This window comes from Natator depressus, chromosome 17 (genome assembly GCF_965152275.1).
Source record: "Natator depressus isolate rNatDep1 chromosome 17, rNatDep2.hap1, whole genome shotgun sequence".
In the NCBI taxonomy this organism is placed as follows: domain Eukaryota; kingdom Metazoa; phylum Chordata; order Testudines; family Cheloniidae; genus Natator; species Natator depressus.
The window spans coordinates 15792018-15814691 of NC_134250.1; the positions used below are offsets into that span (position 1 = coordinate 15792018).

Here is a 22674-nt window from a genome sequence, read left to right on the forward strand (position 1 = left end):
ATTCTCTCCTTTCTCAAGTAGTTTGTGATCTACTGCTGAAAAGGACTATATAAGAACTAGGTGGGGGTGGTGTTTGTTGCAGGATCAGGGCCTGATCCAAAGCCCATGGAAGTAAATAGGAGCCGTTCCATTCAAAGAGCTTCAGATCAGTCTTTGAGGACCAGATCCTATGCTGAGAACAGCGCAGGGCAGACCCACCATGGGCTCTGTCTGGGCAGACTCCTGTGCCTGCCTGGAGTACCACTGAAGTCCAGGGAGTGCACTGAAATGCAATCCCAATGCCCTCAGTGCAGTATGGCTTGTGAAGTGGTGCATGTTGAAACGCAGTCTCTGTTTCAAGGGTCCAGTCCTTCAACTCCTTCCCTCCTTGTGCTGAGGACTGACTTACCTGAGTAGTCCCATTGATTTTAATGGGACAGTCTGTGGGATCTGGCTCAGGGGACGATCCCATGTTTTTTATATGTTACACATATGGGCTGTAACACATGAAAGGGGCCACTCTCTCATAGTGGTTTATATGATTGAATGGTTTGAAATCCAGTGTGTAAATTAACTGCTGCATCCATAGCACTTGCTGCATCCTTAGTATTTGTACGTAAATCACATATTTTTGGCTCTGTGTAGGAGCAGGCAAGTGACACACGTTAAACGTAATTGTGAGAATAAGCTGATGAGATTTGAAATGTCATCATAACTTCTTATTTAAAGCCTCCAAATTCTTCTCACCTCTGGCTTTTCTGGTTAGTGGCATCTTCTAGCCATCTTTCAGGCCCTGTCTTACTTTACATCAGTGGTTCTCCACCTGTTTACCATTGTGGGCCGCATATGCAGCTCTCTGTGAGTTACGTGGCCTGCATCCACACAATATACAGACTACCTGTATGTCCCTGAGGCTATCACATGGGCCACAGCTGTGTGCTGTTTGGGCCGCAGATTGAGAACCACTGCTTTACATACAGGCTTAACTTTACATAAGGGACTTGCCCCATTGCAGTCCGTAGGACCACTTGTGTAATTTTTGTTGTTGTTGGATCGGGACCATTAGTGTAGAAGGAATTTTTACAAGAGTTGTCTGTGTATATGTGGTGAGAGAGAGGGAGTGAGTGTATTAGGGTGACTGGACAGCAAGTGTGAAAAATCGGGACGGGGGGTGGTGGGTAATAGGCGCCTATATAAGATAAAGCTCCAAATATCGGGACTGTCCCTATAAAATCAGGACAGCTGGTCACCCTAGAGCAGGGGTAGGCAACCTATGGCACAAAAGGCAGCACGCGAGCTGATTTTCAGTGGCACTCACACTGCCTGGGTCCTGGCCACTGGTCCGGGGGGCTCTGCATTTTAATTTAATTTTAAATGAAGCTTCTTAAACATTTAAAAAACCTTATTTGCTTTACATACAATAGTTTAGTTATATATTATAGATGTATAGAAAGAGACCTTCTAAAAACGTTAAAATGTATTACTGTCACGCGAAATCTTAAATTAGAGTGAATAAATGAAGACTTGGCACACCACTTCTGAAAGGTTTCAGAGGAGCAGCCGTGTTAGTCTGTATCCGCAAAAAGAAAAGGAGGACTTGTGGCACCTTAGAGACTAACCAATTTATTTGAGCATAAGCTTTCGTGAGCATCCGATGAATTGAGCTGTAGCTCACGAAAGCTTATGCTCAAATAAATTGGTTAGTCTCTAAGGTGCCACAAGTCCTCCTTTTCTTTTCACTTCTGAAAGGTTGCCGACCCCCAGTCTAGAGTATATATGCATGCGCATGCATTGTCAGCCGGCTGAAAACTACAACAAAATCCAGGGGAAGATGCTTCCAAAACTGCCGCAGAATAAAACTCAAACCCACCTCTCTCCCATAACTCAGCTGGGAGGTCTGAAAACACGCCTGAGACCCCTTTGCTCCCTGTCTGTATCAAACCCATGGGAGCCCGAGGCTACAGGGTCCCTCCCCCAATGGACTACAACTCCCAGCCTGCACCAAGCGGAGAGCGCATGCCCAGTGGAGGTCCGTTTGAGTGGCAAGTTGTTTGTTACACTGTAACACCAGCTGCTTTCTGCACTCTGGAGCTTCTGCTGCCTCTGAGCTCCTTTAACTCCTTTTGCCTCTGGTCCTTTGCTTAGCTTCCCCCTCGCCCCGTCTTCTCTTGCTTTAAACCTCTCTCTAACTTTCACCTCGGTTTCCCTCCCCCACCCCACCCCCCCGCTCCCTCCCCTTTCCTGGAGTCTTAAAGGGGGAGAAGAAAATTAATCATAAAAAAACCTCCCATTTAAAAAAAAATATTAATAATAAAAACCTGGACCCAGGCACAGATGAACTACAAATGAGAAAAAGGAAAAGATGGAGCTCCACATTTTAGAGCACCGGCTCAAAGTAGCCAGCATAGCGAAGGAGAGCATCCAGTTGTTTACCTATGGATTAATCAAACTTGCTTTCCTTTCCTCCAAGACCAGGTAAGTGCCAGCCACATAAATAAGGGGAGCAACATGAAAGACAAAAAGAGGCCGCAAGTGAGATCCGATTCCCTTGGCTAATTCCATTGCAGGAGCTAGGATAGCGATGGGGGGGCGGGGGGAGGAACCAACTTCGTTCCTTGGCATATATTTCTTCGTTGTCTCCAAACGTTGGGGGAGGGAGGGTGGTTTTTATTTCTTTTGTTTGTTATTTGCTATTTTTTTAAAATATTTTTGTTTTAAGAAAACCTCCATCTGTGTCCCCTTGTTTTGCTGTTCTGTGCTTTTAACATGCATATGTCGCCGGGGAGCTGCTCCTTGTAAATGAATGGATGAATGAAAACAGGTGTGGGGAATGTGCAGGGGGGTGGGGGGAAGCCATGGAAAGTTTGTTTTTTAATTTAAAGAAAAGTGAATAAATAAAAAGGCGATCGGTCTGGACAACAAAGACGAGAGCAGAAGCAGCAGGAGGAGGAGTGGTGTGGTTCCCCCCACCCCCAGCACTTATTTAAAACAAACACCCCTTACGCGATTTGCTCTTTTAAGGGTGTTTTTTAAATGCCGAGTACTCTGGAGTAAGGAGGGATTGAAGTGCATGCATTGTTGCAATATTACTGTCTTGTATTTTATTTTATTTTATTTATTTATTTATTTATTAAGCGTTGTGGTTTGTGAGAGGTATCGGAAGGGGAAAAGAATGCAGTGGCAGGCAGCGTGTGAGAATATTTTTTTATTATTATTTTGGCCAGTCTGTAAAAATACATGTGTATTCTGCCAAGGCGCCTCAAAGGAAAAACAATTTGAATTGCAAATACATACTATAGCTATATAAAAATCTAGTCAGGTTGTTGACTTTTGTTGGTTTACGTGGATAGAGTGGGAGGTAAATAATCCAAACTCTTTTTTGGTTTCCTGAGCCTGATAATTTGTGTTTCACTTTTCTTCACTGAATCATCCCAAATAGCATTTATGTTTAAAGACAGGGGACTTTTGCAGGCAAGAGGAGAGAGAATGTTAGCATTATTTTTCTAAATGGTTTCATTCCATTCTGTAATTCAATCTGCTCTCTTCAATAATGCTTACGGATGAATGGACCTGTTTGTGGTGTAATTTGATTGCAGTCCCTTATCTCTTACAGTTAAACTTCTTGCATTGAAATTTCACTCTGATTTGTGGCTCATTCCAGTTGGCTCAACACTGGCATTGTTTGCAGTGTAATGTATATGAGCACCTTGTTTACTGCAGCCTCTGAATACTCAACAGGGTATTAAAGGCTTAAATCTTAAATGTCTTTTTTAATGTACAGTTTCATTACTAATTAAAAGTGACTGCTAACCTTTGTTCCATTTAATTGCTAATCAAGTCACTTTGTTTTCTGATGCTTCATGTCAGCATTAAAGTCTTCCATTGTTGTATGCAGTGTTGTAACCCTGTTTAGTTAGATATTAGAGAGACAAGGTGGGTGAGGTATTAATATTATTATTAATCTTTTATGTTATGTTAAAGTCCACGTTTTGAATCTTTAAATCTGTGGCTCCTAACAAACAGATTATTTTTCAAGTTCAAGAATTGTCCAGTTGTCTTCCAGCTTAAAGTTACATTTCTTGCCCATAAAATTGGGCAACCATGAATAGAGTTAGGGTTGCAATATGTTATCTCTTGTGTTTGTGTGCAGTACTTTATCTTGCATTTTGGGTAGTACTTTATCTACCTTCAGGTTTCATACTACCACCCATCACTGTGGTTTCGGAGTGCCTTCCATGTAGAATTAGAAGCAATAGCAAATTCCCTAAGAATCTTCATGGAGTTTCTGGCACTTCTCCCTTTTCAGGGTCAAAACTCTGCTTGGGGAGGATTTTATGCTTCGTTTTTTAAAATATTTTATTCAGTCCCTCTTTTTTTTTTTTTTAAATATATATATGAATATGTTTCTCTTGGTAGGGATTTAGGGATAAAAGGTGGCACCAGTGTCGTGTCATTCTTCCGGTGACGCACTCCTTAAGTAGTGTTTTCTGTATATAGTGTTACCATGCTTCACAGGTGCTTAGGAAACCAAGGTCCTTGCCCCAGGGAGCTTCTGTTCTGATGGAGGTAGCCCGCACAGTGAAATCAGGGATGAAAGTGGGAGCAGATAACTGGGTTGATTTATTAACACACTTCCTCCCCCTCCCCCGTTCTGTTCTTTAAAGTGAACATGACGGTGGCTTGATGATCATGAGCCCAAAGCTCTCTACTTACTCACAGGACAGAGTTCCCACTAGTGTTACGTGAACCTCAGTTTGGAGTGACCAATCCGGAGGATGAGTAGGGAATTGAACCTCCACAACCATTAAACCTTTGTGCAGAGATATTAAAGGTGCCAGTTGCAATGGTAGCCTTTGCTCTCTGTGTAGGTGTGAGTCTTCCCCTGTGTTGCCATACTATCGTTAAGTGGTGATGACTTTTGGTACACATTGGTCTGGGATGGATTTGAGCCAGGGACCTAGTAGTGAAATGATCAATATCCTGAGATCAGTAGTTTTGAGCTCTTCAGACTCACTCTCACAGTTAGATTCTCATTCTGGGGGAAGATGAGTGAACGTGTGGTGAATTCTGTGATGAGGCATACGTCTGACCCTGTGAAATCCTTCCATTGTTTCAGGGGAATGGTTGGAACAATTTATGAATAGCATAATTTTTTTGGCGGGGGGAAAGAGGGAGAGAGTAGGTCACATCTCTCCTAAAAAGATCCCTCCATTTAGCTGGCCTTTTGCCACTTGTAGCCCACCCCGGCTCTCAGGCCTGCATTCATTATTCTTTTACTTGAGCTCGCATTACAGTAAACACATTTATTTTTAAAAAGAAGTAACTGTGGAAGTAATCTTATGGCCATGAGTAAGAAGGTAGTTAATAAAATGAAAGGGTGAGACCCAGGGCAAACGTGGGATGAACTGAGGCAGGCCTTAAAAAAATTACAAGTTGTGTTTTAAAATTAGCAAATGTTAATTTTGAAATGGCAGATGGGCAAAGGGTAAATAACAGAGCTCTCAGATAAAATACGCTGTGAAAATATATCTATGAGCCAGGTCCTCATCTGATGTTAATCTCTTTAGGCCTACTGTCTTCAATGGAGCTGCATTGAAATATGAGACACATTCTTAACTGGTGTAAATCAGTGACACTCCAGTGAAGTTGGTAGACTTGCAGGGATTCATACCAGATGAAGATCTGGATCATATATTTTTAATGGCACAGTTGAGGTCTGCACATACCAAAACTGAGATCAACATAATTTTCCTGCTGTTACCTTTGTTGTTCCCCCATTGTTTGCTGCTCTATTTTTTGCATCATGTCTAGGCTTGGAAGAATTAATTTTTTTGTTGGTAAACGTTGTCTGCAAAGCACCATGCACATTTAGCTGTGTGGTGCTGTATAAAGAACAGCTTCCATTCCACCAGCACCAAATACACCCCAACCTCATCTCCCATTCCTGCTGCGGTGGTAAAAATTAAACTGCTTCTTACGATGAGGTGATGCACCACGAGTGATCTATAGGAGGGCTTTCAGTTTAATAATACCTATTCACTGGTTGATACATTGCCCCGTTTGTCACCTTTGCTTACCTCCTGCTTCAAATGTTCTAATTACATCCTCCTTTCCTGTCCAGGAGTTAGAATCTAAATACACACTCTAAGCACTAGCAAGGAAGGTAACAGAGAGAAGGAAGGCAGAGGTATCTTGTCTTTTGAATGAGTGTAAAAATACAGTCACAGAGTTGAGTTTGAGTCGTGTGAGACATCTGGAGGTGAGGGCGGTGGTGGTGGGTGTCTCCCAAACCTTTTGAGAAAAGATTCATCCTGGAATCATGATAATTAGTCTGTTGATAAGTCCCTCCCTTCTTATCATTCATGATCCAATCCAATTTTATAATGTCTTCAGAGTTTATATATGTATGTGTGTGTAGTGTACATATGTGTGTCTTTTATCTTTTATTGCTCTTGATATTTGTGGCTTCTGAACAGCGCTTCAGACTATCAACTTTCAGGGGTCAATAGGTCAACACGTACCACATCCCTTCTGAGTTCTCAAACAGCTAATTAAAAAGATAATTCATGGGTGCTGGTTTTTCAAGAGGGGTGAAGTAAGCATCAGATGATCTTTAACCTTGCCAAACCCCTCATCTGAGATACTGGCCATGCAAGACCATGTGACAGCTCCCAAATGCAAAACCAAGAGCGACCAGAAGAAAAATGAGTTTGAGATGAGGAAGGTAATATTGATGGGATTAATTTATTGAGTCTCTGTAAAGATTTCTAAACCGATCAGTTGCCTGATTTTCTGCTGCCAAGGTTTAGTAGTAAAGAGTGAAATAAACCAGTGTGTGGGTCCAATTTGGGGCTAGAATAACATTACTTTATAATCAGGGTGAAGTTGAAAGGTATTGACTTGGGGTGGAGGGTATGTTTACAAACCAAAAGATTTATTTATTTATTTTGGGTTTTTTGTTTTTAAACTTTGGCTACTCAAAATGTAACAAGGAGACAAGTACAACAAACTACATATGTGTCTAAATTGGTTTCTCATTGGGGGAACTAAATAGAGGGAGCTTTTTAGAAGAGATGTGAGTTTATTCTTTGAGCCAATCTTAATAGGCCTGCAAATGAACAATTTATTGGTGCTTTTGAATATAAATGTCTTTTCTTTGCACTATCACTTGTTTTCTCATAAATGTCTTGGCTGGAGATAATTTAATGGAAGATGGTTTAACACTCTAATTTTCAGACCTTGTGATGTGGTAGTGTGAAGAATATCTTAAAATGTATCCAGTTATGTCATTTGGGGGAACACTACAGCATGTTCTATATGTTAGGAACAGGTATTCAGGAGATCTGTGGTCCATTTCCAAATCTGCCATTTTGTAACCCTGGGGAAGTCACCCTGTTATGTCGGATTCCATGTTGCGAGAGAGTGTCCAACTTTTGTCAAATGATCAGAGATCTTCAATCCAAAGGCAAGTTCTTACTGCTACTCAATGACTCTTATTTCCAGTTCCATAATTCTGTAGGTTCTAGAGCAGTGGTTTTCAAACTTTTGTATTGGTGACCCCTTTCACATACCAAGCCTGTAAGTGCCACCTCCCCCCCATAAATTAAAAACACTTTTAAAATACATTTTAACACCATTATAAATGCTGGAGGAAAAGCATGGTTTGTGGTGGAGTCTGACAGCTTGCGACACCCCCCCCCCCCGCCCCCATGTCATAACCTTGTGACCCCCTGAGGAGTCCGAACCCCCAGTTTGAGAACCCATGTTCTAGGGGGTCACCAAAAGGCTTCTACAGATAAGAGAGTACATTTAATCCCAAAACATTGGGAGGGGGTTGGGCTTGTTTGGGTTCTCCCTCCGCCCAGCCCCCCCAGTGAATATTGGTATGGAGGAGATTTTTCAAGGACCTATGTGCCTTCATTGTATTGTAAACCTGTGTGTGACATCAAAAATGTAAGGACTGTGAATTATCAGTCTAATCTATCTACTATGACCACACATTGTTGAGGCATGGGGGTGGTGGCTAGATTAGGCATTAAAGGCTCATGGAGAAATGGCTTCTTTTCTCCTCCCGGTCCTCCCTAGTTCAGCGATTTCCCCAAAGCCCTCTGCCATGTGCATCTGCATGCTCTGATTGCTGCCAAGAGCACTGGCTGAGTACTGAACTTAGCTGGAGAGACTCTGCACCCACTACACTGCAGGCAAGTTTGGGGTGAGCAGGAGCAGAGAATGAATTTCACTTGGCCAGCTGGAGAACATGGCTCTGTAACTAGGAATAGCAGCCATTTATGCTTATGAAGGGTAAATTCCATTTAGGGCTCTTAGAGGAGATTATCCAGTGTTTATAATCTTAGGACCTTGGAGATAACAGGTTTCCTCCCGGCTGATCTGGTCTTCTTTTAATAATTTATCTACAAACATTGTTTCTCATCCACCTCCCTTCCTCTATTCTTCTGACATATTGCCAGCGTTTCATTGTTTGTTTGTTACCATTGCCTGAAGCCTTGACCTATGAATCCTGTCAGACCTTGCAAGTTAAGCCATGTAAGAAGGTCATGTCTATACTAGAGAGGTTTCAGCGGCGCAGCTGCACTGCTGTAAGATCTTGTGTGTAGCCACTCTGTGCTGACAGGAGAGAGTTCTCCCATCAACATAATTAAACCACCACCGAGTGGCAGGAGAAGCTCTGTGTACAGTGACACTTATGCCGGTGCTTGCGGGAGGAGTTTTTTCACACCCCCGAATGACACAAGTTTTGCCAATGTAAGTGGTAGTGTAGACATGGCCTAAGAAGTTGGGAGGAACACTTAGCTAGAACCTGGATGGAATTCAATTGAAACATTCAAATCCCCAGCTTTGTGCCATGAAGCATTGTGTTGCTGGAGGGAGATGCTGTCTTCCAGGCATCAAGTAAAACTGAGGTTCTGACCAATCTTTGTCATTGACTAGGGCTGTTAAACCCAGGATTCTGTCTAGATTTGAATTTGGACAATTACCTTCTGACCATCTAAATTCCTGCTGTCGTTTCAAATGAATCTGGTATTTTTCCACACTTTCTATCCTAAACGGTTTGCATTGCCACAGCTGCTGCTTTGCATCACTGCATTTCCTTGGTGTGTGAGATGCAAGATTAGTAGGGTAAGTTAAATGCCCAATGATGTGTGAACGCTACCTACCTCATTCAAATATTTTTAGGCTTAATGTTTGTTCAACACTTGGAAGTGTTCAGATGGACAATGGTGAGTTTGGAAATGAAAAATGTGACCTTTTCTGATTTCTGGCTGCTCCCTCTGCTGGTTGGATGTCTGAATCTTCAGCAACAGAACAACAATATTGTATAACGTATCATGGACTGAATAGAGACACTGGATTTATGACTTATTACAACAATCTGTAACCCCCTAACAACCCCTTCTTCCAGCTGCTCCCTCCCCTTTCCTTTCCTTCCTATGACTGGAGGGATGTTAACAGGCCACTTCACCTTGAATTGTCCCTTGGAATGTATGTTAACTATTTATGCTAAACAGTCTGTTCCACCTCGTATTTAGCAGTGACGTTCTGGGTTAAGCCGTGTCTACATGTACAGTGCTGAAGCAGAACAGCTGTGCTGATACAGTTAAGCCACTGCAACGCATCTGGTGCAGACACTCGATAACGATGGGAGAGAGCTCACTCCCGTCAGCATAATAAAATCACCCCAGCAAGCGGCATAAGCTATGTCTACGAGAGAAGCTCGCCTGCTGACATAACACTGTGCACATGACTGCCTATATCGGTGTAACTTACGTTGCTCACGGGTGGTGGAATATTCACACTCTTGAATGATATAAGTTTTGGTGACATAGGCGGTAATATAGAAAAGGCTGTACTTTCCCAGACTGGAAGAAGAGCTGGGTGTAAGCTCGAAAGCGTGTCTCTCTCACCAACAGAAGTTGGTCCAATAAAAGATATTATCTCACCCACCATGTCTGTCTTACATGAACTGTGACTGTTGTGTTTGTATGACGACTTCTTAGTGACAATGTTGTCAAGTTGTTTATTGACACAGTTTTTAGAATCAATAGGCTATTCCCTCAGTGTATAGATAGTTTAGATTAGGTCCAGTTTTTAAGGCCTAGACCTATTTGACAATACCCCATTTCTGTTTTATAAAAATATAAACCATTGTATTTTTTACAGTGGAATTATCTGCTGGGCATACTAATACATTTATTTATTTAATACATCATTTCCTGCTAATCTCGCATGCCTCAGTGTTACTGTTTTAATACCTTTGGACAAGCATTGCCGTTTCTTTTTTCAGAGGAAACACAGTACGGATTTGTTCTTTTGTTTATTGCCAACATTAGTAAACTCCGTCTCTGATCTGCTGATAATTGAATGCTGGTAAAGGAAGAATTACACAACAAGAATGTTAGTGAGGAAATAACTCTATTCATTTCAGTTGAAAATCAGCAGAGCTAAGCTTGTAAGTAGCAGTTGTCATTTTTAAGTAGAAAGATCTTTCTTTTCCAGAGCTCAACTTGCTTTTGTGTAACTAATTAGAAGATATAGTTATTAAGAGAGAAAACAATTAACAAACAAACATGTTTCATTATAGCATAAAGGCACTACAAATTGTTCGGTTGCGAAAGAGATCTTACCAATTTCCCATTCGTTCCAGACCTTCTATACAAAACTTACTGTACTGGCCATTGCAACTGGACTCTAAGCTCACTTTTGAGGTTTGATGTATAATAAACATCTTGTACTGCTTGATATAAAGCTTTATTCTGCCATCTAAATAAAGCCATTAATGCCTTACAGGCCAGAATTCACTTCCTCACTTTCATCTGTTAAATATATGTAACTAAAGATTAAATGAAAGCTTACAGTTTAGCAGTCCATCTTAGAAGGCTTGTGCTGGTAATGTTGAGGTGTGAAAAGTGCTGTTTAGCTCAAGCTGGCAGAATCTAGAAATGATGAAGTCTAGATTCATGCAGTAGTCAAACTATTTGCAATCATTTTGGGGGTGTCTTTGGTGAACTACACTTACTGTATTATAGACATCTCTAAAAAGAAAAGGAGTACTTGTGGCACCTTAGAGACTAACAAATTTATTTGAGCATAAGCTTTCGTGAGCTACAGCTCACTTTATTGGATGCATCTCTAAGGACCTGCTTGTTTTGATGGGCAGAAAGCTGGCGTGTTTCAATCATGATAGACCAATTGAGTAAGCTAAACATGGCTGCAAAGCCTCATTTAAGATGCAGACTAACATAATACACTATAACTACAGGGAGATGTCAGGTGGGACTGAGCAATTGCAGGCTGTCATTGTCAGTGAACTCCACAATCAATCTGTACTGAGGTGTCAAGGAAGATAGGAAAAAGCTGCTTATATAAGTGTAGATTTGTGTTTGTTTTTTTTTTAATAAATGTGATTCCAAATGCATTGTTGGTGTTTTTCTCATTGTTGCAAAGTTTGGGCACCTCTGCTAGAGATTTAATTGTGTCTCCAAAACAGTGCCAGCTAAGTTGTCATAAAATGTAGCTTTAAAGTCTTCCTTATAAAGTATTGAAATAGGTGGGTTGATTTAAAAAAAAAAATGATTTACTTGTTCACAGTGGAATTTCTGAACCTAGAGGTTCTTGCTGGTTCTGGCAGGCTGGGGATTCACAGGTATTAGTACTAAAAATAGGAATGTTTACAAGTTGGGAGGTGGGTAAGCCAGTTAAAACTCAGGTGTGGTTGTCTGTCTCCGAATGTAACAAGTCATAAAGAATGTACTGGCTTTATAAAACTGTATCTGGGACAACGTCACTGTCTTTTCTGCCCCAGGGTTTTTCAAAATAGCACCATGTTGCAAAGGATCTTGGCAATGTTGTACACTAGTCACAGCAACACCTGAATATTCCTTCCAGTTGTAGGTGGAGGAAGGACAGCCCGTTGGTCAGGGTATCAACTTGGAACTCGGGAGATCCAGCTTCAGTTTCCTACTCTGCCACAGACCTCTGTGTGACCTTGGGCAACTCCCCTAGTGCCAGGTTTTTTAAAGGTATTTAGGCATCTAAAATTCATTGAAATCAATGGAAGTTAGGCACAAAGGCACTTGGGAAAATCTCACTAAGTGGCTATCTGAACTTTCAGATGACTAACCACCTTTAGAAGTCTGGTCTTTAGTCTCTCTGGGCCTTAGTCCACCATCTGTAAAATGGGGCTGATAGCCCAGGGGTACTGTGAGGATGAATATATTAAAGATTGTGGTGTGCTCAGATTCTATGGGGAGGGGGCCATATGAATATTTAAGGTAGAGAGATACTCCTATCCCCTGGTCTCGTTCACAGGCCAGACCATGTCTTAAACAGCGTTTCTGGATCGCTCATGTGTGCTCCCCTAGGCATGGTATGAAGTTGTGCACACTTATTTAGTTCTCTACTAAAGCTGTACATGGTTGTACTGTGGGTGAGAGTTAGAGGCAATGCCTTTAAAAATACGTATTTAGCTGTCTATGGACCAAAGAAAGATACATTGAGACATCAATTTATTTTGTACTGGTATTTTTAGGAGGGCCTAAATTTGGGGGCAAAAGTTAGCAGTATCAGCAGAGGCTGAAAATGCTTCCCTGTGAATAAAATGAACACATTCTTCTGGGTTTCTGCAGTGCAGTGTGGAGTTGGGATTAACTACATTGTGTGTAGGAAGATGCTAGTTAGTAATGGGATAGAACAATGAGAATCCTGATGACCATCTACCTGCAAAGACAGCGCATGATTCCCACAACAAAGAATGTATTAGAGAGGCGTAGTAATTCACAAAGTGTTGTTGAGTTTCGTTGAATCTATACTTATGCTTTTTTGTATGATGTAGGAAATATATTTTTCTTTTCGCTTTGTGTCTGACTGACATGCAGATGTCATAATATTCTGATGGCTTGATGACTGCCATGAACAAATCTCTCTGTAAGTACTGAGCAGAGTCGTATCAATTGACTGCCGAGGAGGTTAGAGAGAATGTGGGTTGACCTGGCACCTGACTTGATTGTTTTTCTGGAAAACACAGAGGGACGAGGTACAAGCTTAGACAAGTCGATCACCATAAATGTCTCAGAACCACTTGGGAGTCTCACTCAGGTCTTTGACAGTGAATCCCGCAGTGGAATCGTGATGCCTTGGGATCTAGTGCTATTGTACCAGCTCCAGGTCTGGAGTCAGACCTCTTCAATACAAAATGCTATTCAAAAAAGTAGAAGTAAACTTCAATGTAACTTTGAGCTGTGTGTGGTTCTGTGTTATCACGCAGGCATGTTGAGATGTTCTTGATATCACTGGATGATATCCTCGCAGTTTGTTTCACTTGGTATTACTTTCCATCCAGTATCATTAAGTATGGCTGTTATTTTTCCATTTGTTAATGGAGATTATTTTCCAGCTGAGATTACACAACTTCACCATTGACGTTGGAGATGGAAGCTCAAAGAAAGGCTGGAGTTATAAGAATGGGGAGGGGAAGCTGCCTTCTTCCTAGTTTCTTGGGCCTTTGAGTTTCCTTATGATAATTTTGCATGACCCTAGTTCCTAAGCTTGTAAAAACTAGCCTATGCTGCAGAGCATTTTCAAGGCTGCTATCTTAAACTAGAGCCCAGCTCAGGCCCTAGCTTCTCATGCATTGGACTAGTATAAAGGAGCTTTGGGTCAGAGCTCTGGTGCAGAGAATCTGTGTCTGGTCTGTTTCGGTACCTGTGAAATGGGGGTAAATGTTATCTCCATCTCACTCGTATTGTGCAGATTGATTATTTACCACTTGGAAAGGTTCTATACTTGTGTTTGTCTTCCTGCAGTTGACTACAACATTAGCCAAACTAACTAGTTAACCCTTCCTTGGAAGTTTTATTTATGTATTTGATGAAATTTGGCAGCAAATATTACGTCTGCACTACATCCTATTCTATTTTAGATTGGCTCTGTGGCGGTACGCCCATCAGTGATAATTATCCTAGATACCGTTAACTTGGTTTGGATAGAGACTGGGAGTGGCTGGGTCATTACACCTATTGAATCTATTTCCCTAAGTTGCGTATCCTCACACCTTCTTGTCAACTGTCTAAATGGGCCGTCTTGATTATCACTACAAAAGTTTTCTCCAGCTCACAATAGCTCATCTTAATTAATTAGCGTCTTACAGTTTGTATGGCAATTTCCACCTTCTCTGCGTGTGTGTGTGTGTATATATATGTGTGTGTGTGTGTGTATATATATACATACATACACACACACACATATCTTCGTACTATGTGTTCCATTCTATGCATCTGATGAAGTGGGCTGTAGCCCATGAAAGCTTATGCCCTAATAAATTTGTTCGTCTCTAAGGTGCCACAAGTACTCCTGTTCTTTTGCGGATACAGACTAACACGGCTGCTACTCTGAAACCTAAAATTATCCTTTGGTTAATGCAGACTTCTTGAAACCCTACTGTGATGAAACCACACTTCACAGAGAATGCTCTCCTTAGTTTTCCTATTGAAAACAAGCTACTCCATGTTCACATGTTTCTGGGTGGTTATTGTACTCCTTATATAAGCATTCAGTCTCCTTATAGTGAATCACAAGCTAAATAGGTGTTGTCAATGTAACACTGTTGCAAAAAAAAGCAAATCACATTCGGGGATGTATCAGCAGGAGTGTTGTAAACAAGAGATGAGATAATTCTTCCACTCTACTCCGCACTGATTAAGCCTCAAGTGGACTATTGTGTTTAGTTCAGGGCACCAGATTTCAGCAAAGATGTGGACAAATTTGGAGAAAGTCCAGAGAAGAGCAACAAAAATGATTAAAGGTCTAGAAAACGTGAGCTATGAGGGAAGACTGAAAAAACTGGGTTTGTTTAGTCTGGAGAAGAGAAGACTGAGAGGGGACATAACAGTTTTCAGGTACATAAAAGGTTGTTACAAGGAGGAAGGTGAATTTTTTTTTTCTCCATAACCTCTGAGGATAGGACAAGAAGCATTGGGCTTAAATTGCAGCAAGGGCAGTTTAAGCTGGACATTAAGAAAAACTTCCTAACTGTCAGGATGGTTAAGCACTAGAACAAATTACCTCCAGAAGTTGTGGAACCTCCGTCATTGAGGGTTTTTACGAACAGGTTAGACAAACACCTGTCAGGGATGGTCTAGTTATTACTTAATCCTGCCTTGAGTGCAGGGGACTGCACTAGAAATCGGTGTTTTCCCACACAGCTGGTCCGTAAGATCACCCTGACAGTTTAGGAAGGGAGCAAGCCTGGTATCGAAAAGGTTGAGAAACAGTGGTCTTGATGATCTGTTGAGGTCTCTTCCAGTTCTGAACTTCTGTGATTCTGTGGCAGGGAAAGCCTTGTGCCAAACAAAGGATAAGAGTCTTTAAGGAAAGGATTTGAATATAGTTGTCACCCTACAAATCAGTAGTTCTGAAGCTGTCACTGCTCAATAAAACTCTACTTGTGTCCCCTTTGTGCAATTCTTGGAAAGGGGCCTGGAATGAATGACGCACGAGTCTTCCAGCCCTACGATTTAGGAATTCATGTTGGTTCATTAAAGGCCTGAGTCTGTGCCCATTGGAAAGACTCCTGTTAATTTTGGTGGAGGTCAGATCCATCCATTAGACAATAATTTAAATATGAAAAGGTCCCCAAATTATATGATCAGTGATGGATCACTTATTACTAGATTTTAATGGTCCCATGAAGCAAAGTGGATATTTGAATGGGCTTCAAATTGTGATTGTGATCAGTGGCCTTTAGAAAAAGGCTATTAAATAAGGCCATGGTTTGGAAAAATAGTGCAAAAGGCAAGGCATAATAAATGCAGAACACTGTGCGTGGTGTGTGTGTGTACATATTTGAGCATATGCTTTAACTTTGATTTTTCCTCATTGTTTATAGTATTTGAGGTGTTAAACCACAGTGTCCTTGGCTGTTAATCCACATTTGACAATGTTCCATGGCATAACATCACTATTCATCTCCTTTCCAGTTAAATCATTCCCAGTGATTAAAAGAGCACCGTAATGTTCTTTTTTTAAACTCTACTAAAATGCTAAGTGGGTTTCTAGATGTTCACAGTTATTAGCTGATCTAGGCTACAGCCTTTTTCACCTGTGTGGCTGATTAGGTTCTACCGCATGTGATGATGGAGGCTGTGCTTTGCTAGAACTGTATGAGGGATGCTTTCTTGACACCTACCTACATACCTGGCTCATCAGTGTTACTAGTATAATGATTTGAGTATTGCATTTCTTCACTACTTTCTTTTTAAAAATATCCAGTAGAGACAAATAGGTTTTCTTTCTCTTTTAAGATTGCGATATTTGGCAAATTCACCAAGAGGGCTACAGATATTCCTGGACTCAAAATACACTGGATCAGTACTTTTTTTTTTTTTCTCATTGTGTTTAAACACACTCTTGATTATATATTCTATGCAGGACCAACATAGGGAAAAGGACAATGAAAGGATTTCATGGTGCTACTTAAATGACCCTTGTACAAAATAAAAGTTTTTAAAATGCACTTTAAGCACTTGTCAAATCTTTAGTGGGAAGAAAACCTGGTATTGATAACATTTTAATGTTCATTTCATGTCAAACTAACTGAGGCATAAGGCAAAATTTTCAAAAACAACCAGGTCCCATTTCAAAAAGACACTTGGACACTTGACCCTAAGACTCCTTGAAAGCCAGTGGGACTTAGGCTCCCATCTGCCTGTCACTTTTGAAGAATGGACTTAGACTCCTAAATCACTTAGGTGTGTTTGCCTGCTGGCTAAAGAATACCTCTCAACCTGCAACATGCAATGAATGATGAAGACCCAGAATGAGGGACACTCACACAGTCATCGATGAAGGAAACTGCAAAGATGATATTTATGCAGCCTCTGGTAGGAATAACTTAAAGTGGCTGGAAAGCTTTATTTCAGTCTTTTAAATAATAATGCTTTTAAACCTATGTGTGTGTGTACAGAAACTCTGCCATGAGACCCTGATTGAGGCCTCTGGTTACTACTGCTGTATACAATAATAAACGTGCGCTTCTCTGCCTGCCCCACCTCTTTGAGGATCTTATGGTACATCACAAATATGTGTTTCACTGCGCCTCTGAGAGGTAAGGAAGTACTGATGTCCTTTACATATGAGGAAACTGAGGCGGGTCATTGAGAGCTTGGGCAAGTCAGAACAACTCTGTGGTCGAGACAGGAATAGAACAGAGTTGTCCTGTCTTCAACTCCTACACTTTCTCCAACAGAATGTTCTCTTTGTGTGTGTGTGTGTGTGTGAGGGGGGGGGGGCAGCCTCTCTGCTTTCTGTTGTACCAACCATCTGAGGTTCTAACGCCAGCCTTTTTTTGTCCCCTTTCACATTCCCAGCTCTTCCAGTTTCATTAGTGGTGAAGTACTTCTTCTTTGCTTGTGCCTTGAGAGATACTCAGGTAGAGTTGAAAGATGTTGCTAGAAACCCAAATGGACAACAGAAACCTTCCCAAGAGTCATAAAAAACAGAGCTACAAATACGCCCATGCAGTATGTGTCATTCCAAAGCCAGAATGCTCTTGAAATGGAAATTGACTCAGCTAGAAATGAGATGTAGTGACCAATGACAAACAAAAACATGTGTTGTAGGGGTGCTAATGGCTGCGCTTCAGGACAGAGAATGTTTCATTTACCAATACCAGATGGCAGCTGCCATCACATGGACTGAATATGAAGAACGCATTTTCAGGCTGCCTTATATAAAATGCTATTAAGACTGTAACGCTCAGAACAATAACCGAATACTGAGCTGCCAGCAGGGAGTCTCCAAGTGGACAAGTGTAATCATGCACTGCTCAGCTTTCAAAGGAAATTGCAGTTAGTGCATTTGACTTGCTCATAATAGTGATGCATTGTTTAGCGTAATAACGAAGCAGCTCTCCAGGACCTGGCTGCTCACACTGCCATCTCACACTGCTAATCATTTTGTTCTAGTCATCCCAGAGATGAACTAATCACCTGCCACATCACCTTGTCAAACTGGCAGGTTGAGTGCACTGTAATTTTTTTTTTTTTTAAACTAAAGAAACAATGTTTCCACCCTTTTTTGATCAACTGGTTCATTTATACACCTTTGTCCTATTGTGTGTGGCTTTGCATTAATGTGCAAAAATGTGTTTTTAATATAAAGTTTAATAAAAAGGACTCTTGTCAAATTTATTTTTTTCACGATGCACAAAATCTTTCTTAAATCACAGTTGCTTCTAATAGCCAGGTGGGATTGCAACAGGCATCTGTTTTCTTATGACTGTTTGTTTTCCCTCCATAGCACATCCTTTTTTTAATTAACATTTCTGTGATGCTCGGTGTTGGATCTGGGCTCCTCTCAAACATTCGTGGATTTAACCTCACAGCACCCCTCTGACACAGAGAAGAATTACTGTCGCTGTTATGTGCATGGGGAGCTTGGAAGCACAGGGAAAGTAAATGACTTGTCCACGGGCCCACAGAGAATCTGTGGCAGAATGAGGAACAGAACCAGGATATTCTGAGTTCCAGTCCAGTGCCTGATCTCCAAGGCCGTCCTTCCATGTTGTATGTACAGTGGCTCTTTATTGAAGGGCTGTTCGTGAGAGAGGGTGGCCAGCATTGAAAGAGAACTCAAGCATTTGTTGTGAGGGAAAGGCTCCAGCACCATATCAACGGGTTTTGTGCACACACACAAAAGTGGGTGTGGGAGGAGAGTTGAACTTGTGATGCCTTGGAGCCACTGACCTTGATTCTTATTAATGTTTGATCTTTCGTTAGCCGGTATGGATTTAAGCCAGGTGTACCCTATAGACATCTGCTGGCATTGCTGTGTTGGTGAGAGCTGTGGAAAGGTGTGATCCCTGACAGCTATCGCTGTGCTAATGGAAGTCTGCAGTGTAGATGCAGCTATACTGGCAAAGTTATTCTTTCATGTGTTTTGTTCCTAGGAAGTAGTTTAGCTATCCTGGTACGAAGCACAGCATTGTCGGCATAGCTCCATCATCACAAGGGGCGTTTTGCCAGTAGGGTACTGGTATTCCTGTAGGGTTGACGTGCTCCTCGTGAAGACATGGCCTTTAATTCTCACCCCACACCCTCCTCCTTTATGATCTTTCTGCATGGGAAGGAATGTTGTCTTCTGGCTAGAAGGGTGGTTCTCAATCAGTTACAACAGGGAATTAAAATAGGAATTCTGTTCTAAGGGTTCATTGCTTGACTTGCCATCCTGGCCTGATATGGCCAGGGACATGTGTAGTGAACATTTGACTATCATTGAGACATCTTTTCATATTGCATAAGAAGGTACATAGTATTTCCAAATAACAGAAGAAAATTTTATGGTCATGTCACACACGGACTGTGTTGTGTCCAGAGCTTAAAGTCGTCTGCTGTTGCCAGCTAATGGCGTTACTCCTTTAGCTCTGATGGTAGAGGCCTGTGCTTCTGGTGCTAAAGACTTGAGGCCCAGTCTCTGCTGAGAAACCATGGGGGTCAGGTTCATTACAAAATAGTATCTGAACTACTGTGTACTGCAGATGGGCAAGCTTCCAGCAGTGGGGCGCATGCAGCATCCTGAATAAGTATGCTGTGTCCCAACTTTCATAAAAGGTGAAAAAATACCTGGAACTTTCATCATCCTGTAAAATAGTCAATAGGTTTGTGATTTTTTGTTGGAAAGTTCCATATCATCTCTCAGAGAGAGTTTTATTCTTTTAATATTTGTTTTACTTTTGAAACACACAAACGCACAGTTTTCTACAGAGGTAGAGGATGTCAAGACACCAGATGATGATAGGACCCAGACCCCAAGGGTTAAATTAGTTAATTATCATTTCTTGGCACTGATCAGAAATAAGGTTCCAAGTAAAAATAGTAATCAACACTCTCTGAATGGGTGAGTTACAGGCTAGAGTGTGGTCACACCAAGGAGTTCTAATTGTATAACTGCTCATATTGAAACGTTACCAATTTATGTTAGCCTGTGGCCACAGCTTCAAGCTTATGCTAACTTCCAGAGAAGACACCTGTCTTATTTACCCTCTCTACGGAAACAGGAGTGGCAATGTCAGAATAAACCCAGCCATCAGGTCCCTAAATACCTGATGCTGAGTGCACTGAAGACCGTGGGAGTCTTTCCCTTGACTTCTGTGGGATGTAGATCAGGCTCTAAGTGTCAGTTTAGGTGGAACACTTTATTCACCCAGGCTGGGCATTGGTAGACTAGAGTTTTCTGGAAGAAAATGTTTTTGCTGAGAGCCACAACGTTAAGGTCCTTGGAACTGGTTTACATTGTGCTAGTTAGCACTGCTCCCAGCAAGTCATTCAGCTGGCTCCAGAATTATTTCAAAACTTCATACACCGAGGGGTGGAGTAGGAAGATACTGGTAATCTGCAAAATGGTACAGAAGTTACTTGTCTCCTCGATGCTCTTCTGGCTCTGTTTGTAACTCTCTTTGTGGCTGCAGGATTGGATGTTCGTTCTCAGGCTATTTATACACTTAAAAGGCTAGAGTGGCATAGCTGCACCGCTGCAGCGATGGGAAGGGATCTCCCATCCCTATAGTTAATCCGCTCCCCCAAAGGCACAGGCTGTCTACCTTGGGGGTTAGGTTGGCTTAACCATATCACTCAGGTGTGTGGATTTTTCACACCCCTGAGTGACATAGCTGGATTGATCAAACTTTTCAGTGTAGAGAAGCCCTTAGGGTGTATTAATGAAATAACAACATCCATAGTGGAATTATGCCATGTTTCCAGAGCACAGCTACTCACCGGTCTCTGAGACAGAGTGGTCTAAATACACAGGTAGACTTCTTGGACTTGTATAGGCCAGATAAAAATGCTAACAGTACTGGAGCATAGGAGTGCCTTTGATTGACTGTCCCAGTTAGCAATCTTTGGTCTCTGTTTAAGACTCTACTTCTCAGCACCCAGGTTAGTTATCCCTAAAGACATTTTGTTTTTAGTCATCACCCCCAGGTAGGGGGGCAGCATCTGTTGCCCAGCACCGGGAAGAGTCCACAGGGCTTCAGAACATCTCCAAAGGTGGAAGACAAAAGCAGTCATGCAACAGCCTGCAGCCATGGGAGGTAGGGGTGGGGAGGGTACTCTGAGGGGAGGATGGGTGCCAACTGCAGTGCTACTAACAGGCTTCAGGCGACGCAGTGTATGCATTGGCCAGTGGTATGGTGAAAGTGGGGGGGAGATATCTCTTAGTTTCCAATCCACTGTTGGGTTTAGTTGAGGAAGTTTATTAGTCCATGACCAGTTGCGATCATGGTACTGTTGATTATCGTAAATTGTGTTTGTGTTTGATCAGGAAAGATCGTGCAGGTAAAAACAGCATGCTGTGATTATTTTCTTTTTCTACTCCTTATTTTATCATTTAGGAGGCACAGTCAATTCTTCTATCAAGGTCAAATTACCTGGTGTTGGTAGCATTACAGCTGGCACTGAAACAAGCTGATTGGCGTGATTTGAATAGGGGTAATTCAAGGAAGAGGATTAAAGGAGCCTGGCTTGGTATCGGATGGTTTTGCCTGACAATGATGAGAGTAGGCCTGTGTTACAATAGGAAGAATCTTGGTCACATTGAAATCAATGGAAGTTTTGCCATTGACTCAATTGGGGAAAAATGGGGTTGGCCTACTCTGTTGATTGTTCCATACATTATTTCTCCTACACATAGCACACCTAGTCAAGTTATTTACGGCTTCCTCTTCAGGTAGGCTAGTGGTTTGTGTGGGTGCTGCTCGTCGGTTAGCTATTTCCAAAAGTACGAAAACGGAGATTAAAGATACACCATAGATTTGTGCACGGTATTGAAGCACTGTAGCAATTATAATTTGTTCACTGCAGCATTATTAAGTGAAACTGAGATTTTGTTTTTTCAGAGATCCACTGAAATGTGTTTTGGCTCCACTTTGCTCATCTTGGCAGTGATGAGCTCTGGAACCTTGATACTCTGTTAAATTTCTGATGAAAGAAAGCTTGTTGATGCCTTAGGGCCATATTTTAAAACGTATTTAGGTGGCTAGTGGGATTTCAAAAGCATCTAAGTACTTAAAACCCATTGAAATTAATGGCTGTTGGGCACCTAGGTACTTTTGAAAATTCCACTAGGCACCTAAATACCTTCTAAAAATCTGGCCTTTATAACATGTCCACTATACTACTGAAAATTAGTTTTAGCCCAGGAGAAGAATGATGCCTTCCTTCTTCAATGCGTACATCATTGCTAATAAATTTACAGGGGAAAATCAGTACTGAGCGTATCTTCTAGATCTGCTAGCTTCCTAGCCTGTGCTCAGTGAGTTCAGCTCAGGTAACAGCTCTACTAGGTGGGCTTCAGTATTTTTACATGTAGATTCATATAGCAATGTGGTCTCTCCCCCTTTGAGAGGTTTTAAATCTGTGGAGCCCTATGGAATGGATTCTCCCTATTTCTCTGCAAGTGGAAGGCAAGGAATGCTATCCCTATAAATATCCCCATATAGAGAACTAGTGTGCCTCATTTGTTACATCCCCTCTCCTAAATAATCCTTGATAAATCAGCACACCTTGTGAATATGTTTTGAAAAGTCCAATAGGAAAACAGGACACCTCCTTGTGTTTGTTTTTTTCCTAGAAATTTCCAGTCCTTCACGTTATCTGAAGTTCATCACTGTGCCAAAAACTCTGC

The 22674-nt window shown here is 41.6% G+C and overlaps 1 protein-coding gene across 1 annotated transcript in view; it reads left to right on the forward strand.

The window, feature by feature from the left end:
• The first annotated feature begins 2022 nt into the window (after window positions 1-2022).
• The window catches only part of CASTOR2 (cytosolic arginine sensor for mTORC1 subunit 2), a 177347-nt gene continuing 156695 nt past the window's right edge, over window positions 2023-22674 (forward strand). The window contains exon 1 of the mRNA XM_074974385.1: window positions 2023-2454. Coding sequence (XP_074830486.1) covers window positions 2342-2454 — 113 coding nt within the window. The 5' untranslated portion in view covers window positions 2023-2341. The remainder of the gene's footprint in view (window positions 2455-22674) is intronic.